This window comes from Enoplosus armatus, chromosome 17 (assembly GCF_043641665.1).
Source record: "Enoplosus armatus isolate fEnoArm2 chromosome 17, fEnoArm2.hap1, whole genome shotgun sequence".
Lineage (NCBI taxonomy): Eukaryota > Metazoa > Chordata > Actinopteri > Centrarchiformes > Enoplosidae > Enoplosus > Enoplosus armatus.
Window position 1 is genome coordinate 2,123,124 of NC_092196.1, and position 17,417 is coordinate 2,140,540.

Sequence of the window (17,417 nt, forward strand, 5' to 3'; positions counted from 1 at the left end):
TCGATGGTTAAACTACAGGTGGGAGTTACATTGTAGTGGATTCCTACGACACCTGAATGCAACTGCGGACTGGGGTGAGCTCAGCCCTCCTCGCTGTCTGTATCGATGAAGTTGTTTCAAAGATGGCGGATTTCCTGCCGTCCCGCTCCTTCTTATCTGAATGTTTCCCTAACTGTCTCCTCACAAGCGGCGAGGTAGAACAGTTGCGGAAATCCAAAGAGATAGATAAGTGTATTAATCGAGATAAGACTTATGTAAAAAGGCTGGTAAAGATCTTATTACTTGGAGCAGGCGAGAGCGGCAAGTCCACTTTCCTCAAGCAGATGCGCATTATCCATGGGCAGGACTTCGATCAGAAGGCCAAAGAAGAATTCAGAGCCACGATTTTTAGTAATGTTATAAAAGGTAAGGCTACACTGAGCACCCATTGTATTTCAAATAGTGAAGCTGGCTTGTTTTGTCTGTATTGGTCACCTACTTTAGGGTGTAAAGAGTATTGAGTGGGAAGTTGGTAGCCATGCTAGCTGCAGCTGAGCCGATTGGAGGGGCACTTTTCTGTGTTCGACAAAGCTAGTGTGGTTAGCTGGTTAAGCGACCAAGAAACGCCCATGTTATTTTTGTTTGTCTACGCGGTGGGACTGAAGGGGACAGTGTCGCGTGCAGCGGGGTCATTGTGTTTATTCTGCGGCTTCCCAGATTTAGTTTTCTCCGTTCTTAATGTGAACTCACATATAACGTACACAATGGTTTGACATTGTGCTAGTGTTTTCCTCATGGCTGCTGTGAGCACCCGAAACATGCCACTCTTGTCTTGTACGGAGAGAACAGGACACCAAATTCCTTTGAAAAATGTGCCTGTTTACTGTAAACTTGTCCATCGTCAAAATAAGGAAAGCTGGCTTTACTCTCTAACTGGCCTACAACATGACTGAATCACTGTGAACCCTTTTGTGGAAGTTGTCACATTGACAAGTCAAACAGCACCCACAAATCAGTCTGGTACGAAATTTACAGGAAGAGCCATGCATCATCTTACAAGCCTAACCCTAACCCTGTTTCAAGAGAAGTGTCTGTGTTTGCAAGTTGTTGGCTGTACAGTGCTGAAACATAAATTCTTACCGCTTTTTTGAATGAAGTCTGGTTTCTCCGATCATCCACCTATCTGGGCTGAGTTTATGAAGAGTGTGTGTGTGACTGTTATGTTAACGTTACAGTACAGATGGACAGGTTGGTCAGTGGTTTCAGATGTGTCGTGTGAAAGTTACAGAATCACTCCACTAAACAATTATCATCAGTGTTTAGCAGTCTGCTTTGTCGTGTTGCGTGTTTGCTTTGAGATGTAGCCACAATAACGCCACATGTTGCATTATGGGTACAGTTGACTTTTGGTATTAACCCGGGTCATTGTGGAGAGAAACCGCATACACTTGAGCTGTTGCCTTGAGGTGAGTCGGAGTAACCAAAGAATATCAAGTAAACCTACTGGTGGTTTTGAATCAACATTCTCAGTGTTGAGCTGCGTCACGGAAATGGCTTCACTAATCTATGTTGTTGTACCATTTTGTTTTTGTTTTCTCGTTTATACGTTGACTTTGAGAATGTGAGCAGTTGTCCGTTGACTTGTCTGTCACTGTCTCCCACTGCTTGTATGACAACACTGACCGATCATCCGCTTGTAATACCAGCAACACAGCAAACAGCATTGCGTACCTTTTTTTTTTATGTGTGCAGTAAGGTCCTGCTGCTATTCACCTGTCCACATCACAGTAAACACAGAACTGATAAAAAGTGGTTAAAATGTCTAAAAGGTAGACTTGCTCACAGCTTCCTGTGGCTACTTGGCACTAAAAGACATACACACTTTTCTAGCAGGAATGCTTTAACTGTGAAAATCAACTACAGGAAGTGTTGAGTTTGCATTAAAAACATGCTATTGACGCAGTTGACCCTAGTGTTGTTCTGGTGCATATATACACATTTGCTAGCTCCGTGTCGCCAAGCCACTTGTTCCAAATGTCGGATTTAGCCATAGCCAAAATGTTGTGGCATGAATGAATGAATGAAATAGTTAAACAGTTCTACAAAGATATCCAGTAGTCCCCATTTTTGTCGTCTCCCAGAATTCTATGAGTTAGACGCACAGGTCGAGCCCGCTGTGACATAACATGAGACAGTCTGCAACTGAGTGAGCCAGTAACAGACACTCAACATGTCCTTAGTTTGGAGATATTTTAGTCTCGAAACACAGAACAGCCAGACAGGAACTTGTAATGTGTGTTGAAGCTAACATTCAGTGGGGCTGAATCATACACACTGCTTCAGACGCCATTGCTTGTTTACATTCTTGTTCCTGGAAGTCGGTCCCTATCGCAGTGAAGGACGGCAACCTATGTTCGGTCAGGGAACAGAATTTATGACCATAATCGCCTAATCTGACAGTGACCATTTTATCGTGTAGCCTGAACCCGGCATGACTCTAAAACACGAACAACCGTTGCCATGTGTGTGTGAAGACCGTCGCAGCTATGCTTAGTACCTGACCGCAGCTTTCAGTTCAGTTGTCAGTCACACATCATCAAAACTGGTCGCTCATCTCAGTGATGTTTAATAGGCGGATATCTATATTTACACGGCACAGTCATATTTAGTGTTCTGATTTGTTTCTTCATACTGACTCATCAAAGGGTTTGATGCTCATGTGGAAGCGGCGTCATCAGTCGCATGATTATCTCCATCGTGGTTTGTAGACCACATGCCGTGCCGTCCCAACACGAAAACCAGAAAGGAACTCAAATATGGAAGTCACTGATCACACAGGTTGTTCTCTGTAATAACATTATAAAGAGTCGGTCTAGACCTGCTCTATTTTGTAAAGTGTCATGAGATGACTTTGTTGTGATTTGGCGCTATATAAATAAAATTGAATTGAATTGAATTGAATTCTCATGTGACGCCACCTGGAAACAGAGCTGCTGTTTTGGTTTGACTTGACTGGCTGTATGTTTAGTGGTTGTATGATGGCTGGCTAAACTCTGGTGTAGGCAAAAATATGAACATTACCGGGCCATTTAAATGATCCTAACACAACATTATGGGTGACCCTCACTATTTACCCCACCAGAAATCTTACTGGGATTTGCTTTGGATGGGTGTTGATTTTACACCTTGTCGTCAAGATGTATTGACAGCTCACACTGCGGCTACTTTTGGTGTTGGCTCAGTTCACAATTGAGAACGTCTGTCTGCCCATCTAAAGCCCGTGTCCAGATCAAGATAAGCAATGTGTGGAATAAAAACGGAGCCCCCTCTCTCCTTTCCCAGCTAGATCTGTCCTGGAGGAAGTTGGTTCTTGGCCGTGTATACATGTAGCTGGGTTTATAATCAGTTTATTAAATGTAAGCGTGTGCAGAAAGAGAGCGCATCACTGATGAAAGGGCAACTGTAGTAACAGCACTACCATAGTTGATACAAGTGAGCCATAAATTGATAATAAAAATAATAACACTTTATCTATACAGCACTTTTCAAAACAAAGTTACAAGGTGATTCACATGGTTGAACCAGGAACAAAAACATCAGGACAACACCCAAAAGTAATCTCAAAAGTCAAGTTTATCTATGCAGCGCTTTCATTTGACAGGCGTAGGCTCGATGTGCTTCAAAATAAAAAGCAAAGATATATACATGACAAAAACACGTAAGAACATATAAGATAATAAGGTCCTACGATAAAAAGAGAATAAGATAAGAAGGTATTATTATTAACCCTCTAGACCCCAATAGAATTCTGGAGTGCAGTTCACTGAGAACCCTCACTTAAATGAGTATTTTCCTACTTAATCCAAACAAGCAGCTTTATCTCTTAAACATTAAGAAATTGACAATCATAAGTTGTTTTCATTAAAAAAAAACCCACACAACTTCCTCTTTAACTTGATACCAAACACGTGGCATGCGTAGCTTTTTAGACCGAGTTTGATTCAACACATAAAAAACAAACAAACAGATAAAACAACAAATTGCACTGAAACTCTCTTCCTCACACACACAAAACACTTCTTTTTTTCTCCGTTTGCTTCCTGAGTCGACGTTCAGAGTCTGACAACAAAGCAGACCCTCCGCTGGATAACGCTGGGCTTTCAAAATAAAAGAGAAATGTCCCACACGTCAAACCACACAGCAATGTTATAGGAACAAACAGCAGTGATGTGGAAGCAGGTGGTGTCCTCGGTGACTTATATGAGAGAAAAGAAAATCCCTGGTCAGTCCTCCCTACCGACTCTTCTTCTTTGGTGCTTTCCACGATGAACGGTGGGCCGGGTCTCTGTCACAACACAGTCTTACGGCATGCATTGGATTAGAAAGACGGGGACGTTTACAAGTGGAAACCGTGTGGAAATCTGCAAAACAAAACAAACAAAAAATCTTTTTTGTATTTGTGATTCCGCTCATTGATGACAACTTGAAGTATCTACAATACAAAGCTCAGGACTTTATTTTCTGCGTTTTGACACTCTGGGAATGGTTGTAAAGTGACGGGTGCTGCCGGGCGCTATAGTGAAATTTAGAACAGGCGCTCCAGGGCGCTATGGGGTCTAGGAGGTTGAAAGGTAATAATAATAATACTGATTCTAAAAGTTTTACCCATTAACCACACACGTTAAATCTAACTAAAAGCTTGCAAAAAAGATATGTTTTTAGTCTGTTTTAGTTGTTATTGAGTCTTAATTGGGTGTGATTTAATCAGGCTTACAGTTGGACCTCGTTTTAAAATGTTGATGGAGACAGCAGAGTCCGCCCAGCCTGAGCTCAGAGGTGATTGGCGCTGCACAGTGTGAGGCGAATAACAATAAGCGGTGACTTACCAGAGAGAGGAGCTTCTGTTTGTACTTCCATGATGTCACAGGGGTTGTGGGGAGCAGTTAAACGCAAGCCTTAGTTTTAGAATTAGTGCAAACAGGGAAGTGTGATGTGCGAGGCTGGAAAGGCTCGCTCAGCGCCACTCAGGGGGAAGTGACTGGCGCTTGACGTGGTTAAACTGAAACAGAAACGGTGTCATTTCAGTATAAAAGTTAAATCTGTCAGGGGATGTTAACATGCAGGGGAAGCAGCAGCAGAGTCTGTCGGTGACGCACTATTGACATACTGGTTACCTATGGTATTTTGCATCATAGCCAAGAAGTTTAAAAAAAGATACATGCTGTCATTAAATGAATGAATGCTGTGGCGAGACCATCCACCATGATGAGAGGGTAAAAAAAAGAAAAACTCTTACAGGTGTCCAAGTGTAAGCCTGTAAACACAAAGTTCAAAACTGTTGCAGGTAAATAAAAAAAAAACTCTGCTATGCCTGCAAAGTGTCTGAAGAATGTAGCTTGTGTGGAGTCATCTGCAGTATTGACTCGTCTGGCTTGAAGCTCTCAACCAGCATGTAGCATTTTGCAGCCTAATCAGTCGTTATGTAGTCTTGTAAATTGTGTAAAAGTAATGATTAAAGAGACAATCGCCAATTTCTTATGCCCTGCCAATTTTAAGATGATTTAAAAAAATAAAAATAAAAAAGATTTATTCTTTTGGGCGTTGAGGCAGAATGTATTTCTGAATTGTATAGACCCCTTTTCTGTTAGTAAACATTATGATGTTTGTTGGCTTGTTTTTTTTTTTTTTAACAATGGCTGAAGACAATACGAGTTTCTCTGAATATGTACGGTCACTCGGTTAAAGTTAACATGAACCGACCAACCCGCACACGCTCACTCAGTGGATGGACGATACTGACAGGATTACTTCCGGTGGAATAGCCAGATATTTAGCATTACACCTACCTGATTTTTTTTGACTGGCAGTGGCAGCTCGTATGTGATAAAACATTTCAACTTGGAGCCATTACTCCTTCGATTCTGGCACCCAACTACACAGCACGATGATATTTTTGGGAGGTCATGTAGCCAACTGAGGTGATTCGTGTTTGCCTCCAGCCAACACCGTGACGTAACCTTGTCTGTATTAAAAGGGTCTATAAAATCTCAATTTGAAATCATTTGAAATATGTGTTTCATATTCAGGAAATGTAATGTAATGTAATATAACCTAGCCGCAGTTCTGCTCCACGCAGCCACGGCTGAGAACGGGATCGTCAATCAGAATCAGAATCAGAAATTATCAAGTTGATGTTGAGACGAATGCGCCGCTTCATTCTCCCCACTGACCAAAGCATTGCTCTGTGTAGAGTGAGGGGAGTTCGTGTTATGGACAATGTCATTATAAAATTCTGGGTTTCCAGATACACAATACATACAAATGGACATTTATTGTTATAATTTAAACTAGATTGACGGCAAAAAAAAGGCATCCATCCATCAATCCAAGCCTCTTATCTTGTCCAGGATGGCAGGGAGCTTTCGGCCTTTTCCCAGCATGCACTGGACCGGACGTCAATCACAGGTCAAAACACCTCCTGGCAGTTTAGAGTTTCAGGTCCACCTACATGTTTGCTCAAACTGGTAGACATTCAGTTTTCCGTGGCTGCTGTTGAATTGTGATCTCAGGTATTAACTTCACGCTTACACATTTAAACAGTTTCAACACTCACTGGTTGGTTTTTTAAGCTGTGCTGGGAATCACGTGAAGTCACCAAACGACATGTATGTAAGTTGTCCCACCCCAAACAGATGCAAACAAAGCTAACAAGACAGTAGGGGAAATGCGGGACGTTGGGGACATATCAGTCAAGCACAGTCTCTACATAGGGATGCCCTGGTAGCCAGAGGTCCAGACACAATAAGTGACTGATAAATATTTTCATTATCAGTTAATATGTAGATTTTCCTGATTAGCTGATGAATCATTTTGTTGGTAAAATGTCAGAAAACAGTGAATTGTTGTTGATTTCCTGCCATATATCAAAATCACTGAATGTACTGGGGTCTCTGCTCTACACGCATGCTGATGCAGACAGGTATGCATGCCAACATGACACATTATTTTGTGGGTCCAGGAGTATGACTGAAGTGGAGCTTGAGTGATATCATTATTATTATTGTCATTCGTATAACTGTACCATAAGGAAAGGCCCAGTGTGAGAGCAGTGGTAAACCCAGGTTAGGAGCAGGGGAGCAGATCCAGGTGGTTTCCAAGTGTCCCTGGCCGGGGGGTCACACAAACACAAAGCCAAGGTCACTGTCAGGGGTGAGAGACATTGCTGCTGGCTGAACAATCAGACTGCAGCAGCAGACCGATGCACATGGAAGTCAATAAATGTCACTTCAACACAAAAGGCAGAGTTTGCTGAGATCAGGGCCAGGCTACATCAGAATGCAGTTTGGTCACAGCATGCAAAAGGCAGAATCTGCTGCTCCCCTCTGCTTTACGGAGCTTTCTAGTGACTTTCAGCTCATAGCCTTTCTGTCGGCCCACAACGTTACTGTTCTGGTCCACTCTCAGCGCTCTCATGGCATAGTTTTCAGAGACAACGCTGTAAAAAGCCACTGTACGACCCGCTCAGCAGCAGACAGACAGGTTGGTGAACATAGTGGAGCGTTTAGCAACTAAAGAGCCAGACATTTCCCTCAGGAGTTGGTGGAGACCAAAAAAACTGAGCTAAAGGCTTGTGTACATATAGTGTTTTTCTCTGGCTTTTCTCTCAATATCTTAACACTACATTAAGGGGTTTACTACACAGCTAACAGCAAGCTTACAACGTGGAGGGTGACAACAGCACAACTCAACAGCAACATTCAGAGTCCGGGCCGATCTGCGCCCACAAATGGGCTTTTTTCTGTCTGTGTTATGATGGTTTCTGTCAGGAGAGACTGACACGGACAGAACAAGCCTCTACTTCGTTCTCTTGGTCATCAGGGGGACGAGTCCCGCCTCATCTAACATTTGACTGGTTGCCTGAAAAGGAGCGACGGCGACAGCACCAGCGCCTTTCTGAAAAGGTCAGAGGTTTTCAACCAGAAGGGCTAGTTGAGGCATTTTATTTTTGTAAACAACCAAGATGGCTGCCACTGATGCGGAACTTTCTGTTGAATCCGCTATCTCGGCAATACTAAATGAACTGGACGGTATGTTTTAAAGTTTTTGTTGATTAAAAAAGAGCTATGTCAAATGTTCCATTGCTCTGAATGGTTGTAGGTCTATCCAATTGCGTCCAGAGGCATTTTGGTGTGCGCGCTTTGATAACACCCCCCCCCACCCCCACTGGAAATCAAAAATGAACCGAGGGGTTCCGGACTACATTCACATTTGTGAATTGCCAGGTGAACTGTGTGGTTCATGTTGCTGCTAAACTTATAAATATGAGTGATTTGAGCAACAGCATGCACAGTACATTTAGCTTAGAGGTTCATATGGTAATTTCGTCATTTGAGGGGGAAAAAATGTTGTCTCAGCTGATAAAACCCACCCTCAGCTTAATATTCAGTCAAATCTATAATAACAAATAAATCATCATAATCTAGTGCTGGGCTCTCCCCACCCCCCCCACCTCCCCAACACTGGCCAAACTCTTGTTTCTCCCTGTTTAAACCCTTGTGAGTGTATATAGTTAAATTGTTTCAAGTCAGTATAAAATATTGGGTAGGTCTGGCATCCTGTTATCTGTCCCCAACTGTGAAAGACAAAAGAGCTGGACTGGCAATGTGTTGTTTCCAGTCCAAAGTCAAAGACGAGAAAGTGGATGAAAGCTGCATCTTTCAGCACAGGAACTGGAGATATGTAGACAGACTCAACACACACACACACACACGCTGCAGACAGCTGGATTAACCCGTGTGTTGGGGACGGCTAAGTAACACAACACATTGTCAGAGCAGGCTTGTTTGAAGGGGTGAAGCGGAGTTCACAGAGCGCCAATGTAAACTCGGCGCCTGAGCACACCGCTCATCTCTGCTCGCTAACTTGTGCTCATCCAAAATGAGCTTTATCAGTATTTCATCAGCTCTCGTGTGTGGCTGCAGTGTTTGTGAGACAGAAATGTTATATGTAGACAGCTTTGTCTTTGCAAAAAAAAAAAAGTCTTCAGTGTTCAGCCTTCAGCACTCCTGTCAGGACTGAATAAAGTTCCAACTTGATGCAGACTCTGTTGGCTAACAATTGGGTCACCTGTGTGATAATCAAACTAACGTCAGCACTCATCAGCACCTGATTGGGCTGTGTGTCTTGACTTTTTTTTTTTTTCCTTTCGACTTTTGTCACCCGCCCAGCCGCATCAGACGCGGGTTAAACAGTCAGCTCGCTCATTAAATGCGTGGCCTTTGCTGTGTGATGTAGCGTCGCCACTTGTTTTCCCTGACGTCCTGCAGAGAGCATGTTTTTATTGTGGCTGATTATGATTGGCTGCAGGGTTTACACCGGTGTATTGCAAGCCCAGCGGCACGCCGGGTCTGAAAGCTATTTCATTTATTTCTACTTCATTTTTATATGCAGCCCTTCTTTTACTTAGAGAGAAGAACATTATACACATCTACAGTATTATATATCTGTATAGTCCAATGTTAAGTGACAATAAATATTGTCAAAATGTTTTTGAATTGTACTTTCTTTATTTGATTTGACAGTCAGTTGTTGATTACATGCAGACGTTGATAAAACTACTAGGCTGCTTCAATATATATCACACTGAATCACAACGCAAGTTAGACGTTAGGATGTTCCGGACCTTTGCTTGAGGACATTTGAGGAATTTTGGTTGAATACCCCTGCACAATAGGAAAGCAGCAGGTCTGAGATCACTGTTCTTTGCCCTCATTGTACGTAGAGTCACATTGAACATTTGGCGCTTCCAAACATCACAAGCTAACGTTACCTAGCAACCTTAGCTAGCTAGCCAAAGAGTCAGTAACACAGATACTTCCTTTGAGACATTTATGGATAATGTCAAGGAGGCAAGGTAGAAGCCAAAAAACCTCAGCAGTCTCTTCCTCGTCACTATCACCTCCAGTATTTGGCTGTCAGCTCCACCGAGTCAACAACGTTGGTGCAGCCTTGGACGGAAGAAGCGCAGCCGGCGAGCACCTTGTCCTCGGTAGAGCCGAGCACCCCGTACTCAGTAACGCAGCTAGAACAAGAATATATATCGATACCGTGAACATTACTTCAAGCAGAAGTAAACGGATACTTGCCACCGGGACTAACAACCTTGGGGTTTGTTTGTCTCTCTAATCCCACCAGATATTCGGTGTTGCAGGTGCAAAATTAGGCTGATCTTCGTTGTTGTCATTGTTGTGGTGATTTTATTCTTTTAATCATTTTTAGATGCACTTATTTGTTCATTAATTTACTGTATGTTGTATGTATGCCTTTGGGAAGGAATGTATCATATTTATGTATAATCTCAACATGACAACTGAGCTGTTGACATGGCAGTCTTAATTCCTGGGGACAGATGTATAGCAGCACCAGTAGTAGCCATAGCAACTATAATAATAATAATGAAAATATTACTAATAATAGCAATGATAGCTTTAATAATAACAGAAATATGACTAATAATAATAATTGTAGCGATGAGAGTCAAGTAGGCCCATGGCGGCAGCAGCCAGGTGTACCAGGACCACGATCCACAGGATCACCTGCGAGACGAGAAAGCACAAAGAAATATAAAGTTAGTAACATGCATTGGTGGGACATGAATGTGTAAACATGGAGAGGGAGAGGAGTGCATCATGGGAAGTCCCCCATCATGGGAAGTCCCCCAAGTTTTAATCCTACTCTTAAAAGCAGAGAGTGTGTCTGCCTCCCTGACCCAAACTGGGAGCCGGTTCCACAGGAGAGGAGCTTGATAGCTGAAGGCTCTGGCTCCCGTTATGCTTTTGGAGACTCTAGGAACCACCAGCAACCCTGCATTCTGGGAGTGCAGTTCGCTAGTGGGGTAATAGGGTACTATGAGCTCTTTAAGATATGATGGTGCCTGACCAGTAAGAGCTTTATAAGTCAGGAGAAGGATTTTAAACTCTATTCTGGATTTTACAGGGAGCCAGTGCAAAGAAACTCTTTTCCTGGTTCCTGTCAGTACACGTGCCGCAGCATTCTGGATCAGCTAGAGAGTCTTCAGGGACTTATTGGGACAGCCTGATAATAAGGAATTGCAATAATCCAGCCTAGACGTGACAAATGCATAGACTCATTTTTCTGCATATGTTTGAGACAGGGTCTTCCTTATTTTTGTTGTGTTATGGAGGTGAAAGAAGGCAGTCCTTGAGGTTTGTTTTACGTGAGAGTTAAAGGACGTATCCTGATCAAAAATATTATATATTTAGCCTTTGGTTAGTTTGAAAGCATGTATGTCAAACTGTAACAGTGTTTGCATGTGATGTTGGTGTCCAGTGATATAATTGTACAGATTGCTGCTAATTCTACTCCACCACCATCAGGATACCAGTGAATTAACAGAGTTTTGGTAAAGGCAGAGCTCCTCCGATGCCAATCCAGTGCAAAGAACCACATATGTACTGGATTTTATTCCTTACAAAGGCGACATAAGGGATAGTCTCGACTGTAATAGACATGTGTTTGTCTCCTGCTTTTAGGTATTCGAGTGTTGGTGGACGCTCGAGAGAAGCTACACATCCCATGGGGCAACCCGTCCAACCAGCGGCATGGAGACACCATGATGGCTTTTGACACCCGGTCGGCGATGGCCCATGGTCACGGCATGGTGGAGCACAAAGTCTTCCAGCACTACCTGCCATCCATCCGGGCCCTGTGGGCCGACGAGGGCATCCAGAATGCCTACGACCGCCGCAGAGAATTCCAGCTGGTGAGTAAAACCACAGACTTTGAAACTAGTAACGCGCAGCTAGCGGAAGGGGAGGCAAACGGCGACTGAAATAGTTGGCGGACTAAATTTGGTGAGCGAGACTATTAACTAGGTGATGAACGCCCGTGAAACTAGACTGGCCGAGCAGGTACGCCATGTGTAAGCACCTCTACAACCCCATCCATGAGAGACCACAGGGACAGCCACATGATTCTGAACTCATGGAGAGAGACCGCCACCACATTTAACGGATTAAAAACATCTTCCTCAGCAACAACAAGCTCTAGTGCAGAGTGCGGCCATGTTGGTTTATGACAATCTTCCTCGTCGTCTCTCGCGCGAGCATAAACAAAGGCTTAAGCGTCTTGATGCATCACTCAGGGCTGAAAGTCTCTATTGCGTTTCTGGTGCAATATAATTGAAAGGGCAGAGGTGGGTGTGTTTGTCATTGTCCGGTCCTTCAGTGGCGTCTAGTGAAGAGGATGAGTTTCACACTGAACCCCGTAGTTTGACATCCGTGATGCTTACTTTTAGCTCTGTCCGCATGTGACTTGTGGGACGTCCAGTGATTTACTTGTGAGCAGGTCAAGGGGGGGCTTTGAGTTGCACAGACGAGCATTGACAGTAAACAGATAAAGGCTCTTCCTCGCGGACGATAGAGCAGAGCTGCAGCTGCTTGAGCGCGCACACAGGCGGACACAGACAAGCTAATGAAGGCCTGCTTTTCTCTCTCTCTCTGCCTCCCCGCGCCCCTTTCCTTCCTCCCACCTCTCCCTCCGCTGCCCCCCCCAAGTTCAGATTGTGGTCCAGCAGTGTCTTGCTCACCGGAAGAGTGATCTGTAACTGTCCTGCAGGAAAATTAGCTCACCAAGCGTCTGTTCGGAGCAGCTGAGATTCAAAGAGGGCGCACCAAGATATTTTCATTCGTGCACAAAATTAGCAAATCAGCTAAGATATGCAAGTGGCCGATCCATTTGCTTCAATGCTGATCTATTGAGTGGCTGGTAGAATTTGAACATTCACCCACTGATTTCCTATGCTTTCTAACACAACAACTGTCCATTTTATTCAAAACAAGTCATATTATGGTCCGTAGAAGGAACGCATTTTGACGTCCCCAATATGGTCAATATGGTTTCTCCCCCAGTCCCCATCATATCAGGATATCACTGGTATTGCAGTGTATTTACATCGTGGCACATACACAGCAGTAAGCAAAGCTGAAAGCCAAGTAACGTTGCTGTTGGTCCTCTGGGAATGGGTTGGGCGATATGGCATTAAAATGATATCATGATGTTGCAAGTTGTTTTTGCAAAGCAGTCAACACGTGTCGACAGTGAAAATACAGACAAATACAAGCAGCTGGCCAATGCGTGCTGGGCTGCCCCCCCCCCCGTTGGTCGCTAGTCTACAGCGTATGTAGCCCCCACGATGCCACATTATCCCAATACTTAAGAAACATGTAACATATATTGCAGAGTTTATTGCCTTTTTTTCAACTGCAAATGATGTTGCCGAAGGAAAACTTTCTAATAATAAGATAAAAGTCTTCAGTCATTTTTATTGCAGCAGAACACATTGTCAACAGACAGACTGACCAACACTCATAAAATCCTGCCACAAAACCTGATCACATCACATCACAACCCCCCCCCCCCTTCCTTTAATTTCGCTTTCAGCCATGTGTGTTACTGCTGAACTACATTTTTATTACATGAACATATAAACCAGTATTATTATGAAAAATGGCTAAAATTAGGCTGCTTCCAGCTTCTCAAATGTAAATGTTTTCTGGTATTCTTAATCTTCAATGAACTGGACCTCGTTTTGGACTGTTGGTCAGACAGAACTGGACGTTTTGAAGATGTCAACCATGGGCTCTGGGAACTTACTAGTATCTATCTAATCTATCTCTCTTTCTCTCAGGGGGAGTCGGTCAAGTATTTCCTGGACAATTTGGAAAAGCTCGGACAGTCGGTAAGTCCCACCCACACTGCAAGTGGCTCCACCAATCATCAGATCCCCCAAGCGGGCAGAACACGCTGATGGGAGGAGATGGGTGTGATAGCGCTCAGCCGGTTTGCTCGTTGAAAAGAGAAGTGAAACCGTTGTCTTCCTGTCCTCGTGGAGACTTTTGCTAAGCACTAAGCTAAGCAAAAGTCTCCCTGTTCACTCTGTATCAACCCCCCCTCCCCCCAACACACCACCACCACTACCACCACACCACCCAAGTTCCTATTGGCCAATCAACGCCTTTTCCAAGAAACAAGGGGAATTATTCTAAACGGAAGATGCAGTTGTCAGTCTGGTTTACACCACTCTTCAGTGAGTTGGGTGGACTGTGCCTGAAAGAAGAAACTTTATTTGACATTAAATAATGATAATAATAATAACTTTATTTGTATGGCGCACAAAAAACCCAAACTATTTTACAAAGTGCTTTCCATTCAATAAAACCAGGCAGCAACAAAAAAGCAAATAAAATAGAAATGAGGTGGAATGTAAACAAATACAACTAAGAACACATCAACAAACAGAGATACAAATTAAAACGGATCAAAACTGTGCACACAAGTATTGCCAAGAGAAGAAAAAAACCCTAATAAAAATAAATAAATAAATAGTGGGAATGATTCACATAAAAACGTTTTTATAAAAGTGTGTTTGGAAGGGATTTGAAAGATGAAACTGATTTTGCTTGCCTAACCCTAACCCTCCACTCCCAAGCGGACTCCGGTGTGGTTAGTTTGTGGTGTGAAAAGATACCAGACCAACCACATGGTTTTGCTCAGTTTTAGTGGTAACCACGGTAACACCTATCCACGTCAGCCCACGAGTCCAGGGGTTTACCCCTGAGGCATTGCAGGGAGTTTAACAAAAAGAGGTGTAACTATTCCGTAGTATTATGGCGCAAGATGCATGTGTTCGGCCCTGTTCCTGTTTTTAACAACTGGGTCCAGTTGCAGTCTTGAGTAATGAAGATTTTAGAATGAAACACACCAATAACTCAAACTGTCTACAGAATGAGTCATACTTGCAGCTCTTTGATTCCAGGGGCGTCACCTGTAATTTCCTCAATGGACACGGTTTGATAAATGTCAGGGCTTTACAGTCTCCACAGCCCTCCTCACGAGCTGTAATGAGTCAGTGCGAGCATGAAAATGTGCCAAACTAATAAGCAACCGTGGCTCATTTGTCCTCGGGTCCACCTGTCCTAAACGGGTGGATTGAACCACAGGTCTGAAAGCACCCTCGCGTTGAGTTGGAGTTGTACAACTGGAGACTTGAAGCTGCTGAAAGTGCTGTGTGTATTAATGTGTACTCTTGGGTTCAAACCCAACACCATTCTGGTCACCAACTTGTTACAAGAGATCTGTAGTTTATATGTAGGTCAGCCTCAGACTTCCTTTTATCAATTTTAAATGCCCTTTTTTTTTTTTTTTTTTTAAACCAAAAACCTGGTTCGGTTGTTTCTCTTTCTCCAGGGTCCTCAATATGCCATGCCACACACACAATAATGTTACATCATATTTGGTCCCAAATAGTTAAAAGATGCACTTGATTTATTTGCCTTGGCTTGATTGTGTGGTTGAGCCCCCCCCCCCCCCTCACACACACACACACACACTCTCTCTTCCAAAGTCCCACATTTGTTTATGCGCTCTGGTATTTCAGGAATGCGGAGTTGTTCAACAGGGATGTCCCAAAGCAACAGCGTGAGCAGTGTGTGCACTGCCTTTTAATCTGGAACACAAAGATCTGCATTTCTTTCCCTAACTCTCTTGTTTTTACTGAGCGTGTGTGTGTGTGTGTGTGTGTGTGTGTGTGTGTGGGGATTTCCCTTCAACATATATACCAAGACAAATATGGCTTTTTTTCCCACAACTGAATGTGCAAGTTTTGATGTAGATCATGGATGAAAACTGCAAAAAGTCAGCAAAAACCCGTCCAAAATAACACTACATCTGATATAATACGCTTGCAGGACTACCTCCCCAGCCAACAGGACATCCTCCTGGCCAGAAAGCCCACCAAGGGCATCCACGAGTACGACTTCGAGATTAAGAACGTGCCCTTCAAGATGGTGGACGTGGGCGGCCAGCGCTCCGAGAGGCGGCGCTGGTTCGAGTGCTTCGACTCAGTCACCTCCATCCTCTTTCTCGTCTCCTCCTCTGAATATGACCAGGTGAGCAAGTGTGGAAGGCGCACGAACACTGCGGGCTTCAGAGCTTGTTTTCCCATGCTATAAATCCGCATTTGAAAGATTTCTCCTAATGATGACCTCAGTGTTCGTCAGTGTGGGAAAAATCAACAGCGGAAAACAAAAGCAGAACCGTGACAAAGGCTACATGCTACGTTACATTTCTTTAAGTTCCTGCCGTGGAAAAGGGCTGGAAAGTCCCTTTTGCACGTTCCTGTTTTTTTTTTGTTTCCCCTCAGCACACATATCTGCATTCACCTCCAGGTGCTGATGGAGGACCGGCAGACCAACCGGCTGAGCGAGTCCCTCAACATCTTCGAGACCATCGTAAACAACCGGGTGTTCAGCAACGTCTCCATCATCCTGTTCCTGAACAAGACGGACCTGCTGGAGGAGAAGGTGAAGCAGGTGTCCATCAAAGACTACTTCCCCGAGTTCTCGGGCGACCCCACGTGCCTGGCGGACGTCCAGCGCTTCCTGGTAGAGTGCTTCCGCAAAAAGCGCCGCGAGCAGCAGCAGAAGCCGCTGTACCACCACTTCACCACGGCCATCAACACTGAGAACATCCGGCTGGTGTTCCGCGACGTCAAGGACACCATCCTGCACGATAACCTCAAGCAGCTGATGCTGCAGTGAGGGGACTGACCAGGAGGAGGAGGAGGAGGAGGAGGAGGAGGAGGAGGGTGGTGGAGTCAGACAAGGTGCCTTTTTCCTTACCCCCCTCCCCCAGCCCCCACCACCACCAGGGAGTGGGCAATGGCCCTCCACCCATCCACCCTCCTTCCCTGACTTTGACCCGCTCCTCACTTTTGAACTTTGACTGTGTATTAAAGCCACCACTACTACTACCACCATTCCCCATGCTTGCTCTCTGCCTTACTGAGCTTGTTCACTGTGACTTATAACAGCCACCTTTTGGCTCAAAGCACCCCCCCCCCCCCCCCAAGAGCCTGTTTTCTAAAAGGCTCTGACCCTTGAAAACCACTGTAAATGACCTCTAACCCCCACTCTCTGCAGTGGACCTCCTTACATCTTTTAATGGTATTTCCTCCTTATGTGTTACTCTAATTCACATCCACACACTGTCCCATTTTCTATGCTGCTCTGACCACTGTTGCTATGGAGGGAGAGGAGTGGGAGGGGCTTGTTTTAAAATTGTCGTTAACGAGTAGTCGCCAAGGCCGCCTGCGTTCGCCTGGCGACATCAGCGACTGTCACCGAGGTGTTGCCTTCTTTCGTTTCGTCTCTGGTTTTATAACTTCTGCTTTCCACTGGCGCTTGGTGATGACATCACTGGGCTGGGCTGGGGTTTTTCCTCTGAGAGGCAGTGGAACAGGAAAGAACAGGGCGGACACACACACGCACTCACACACACAGATAGGAATTCCTGTCTGAATTCCACGTAATTCTAGTTTTCTAATCATTTTGTTTCTTTTTCTAATATATGAATATACT

General features: G+C 44.3%; 1 protein-coding gene across 2 annotated transcripts; it reads left to right on the plus strand.

The window, feature by feature from the left end:
* Nucleotides 1-107: 107 nt before the first annotated feature.
* gna13b (guanine nucleotide binding protein (G protein), alpha 13b) lies at nucleotides 108-16,605 on the plus strand. Of its 2 annotated transcripts, XM_070922438.1 has the most exons (5): nucleotides 108-405; nucleotides 11,532-11,761; nucleotides 13,688-13,738; nucleotides 15,747-15,947; nucleotides 16,227-16,605. In XM_070922438.1, exons 1-5 carry the CDS (start codon nucleotides 123-125, stop codon nucleotides 16,596-16,598), a joined length of 1,137 nt encoding a protein of 378 aa, XP_070778539.1. In that variant the 5' UTR covers nucleotides 108-122; the 3' UTR covers nucleotides 16,599-16,605. The 2 variants fall into 2 exon arrangements, with proteins under 2 accessions (XP_070778539.1, XP_070778540.1); XM_070922439.1 differs by lacking the exon at nucleotides 13,688-13,738 and having other exon boundaries at nucleotides 123-405.
* The last annotated feature ends 812 nt before the right edge of the window (nucleotides 16,606-17,417 follow it).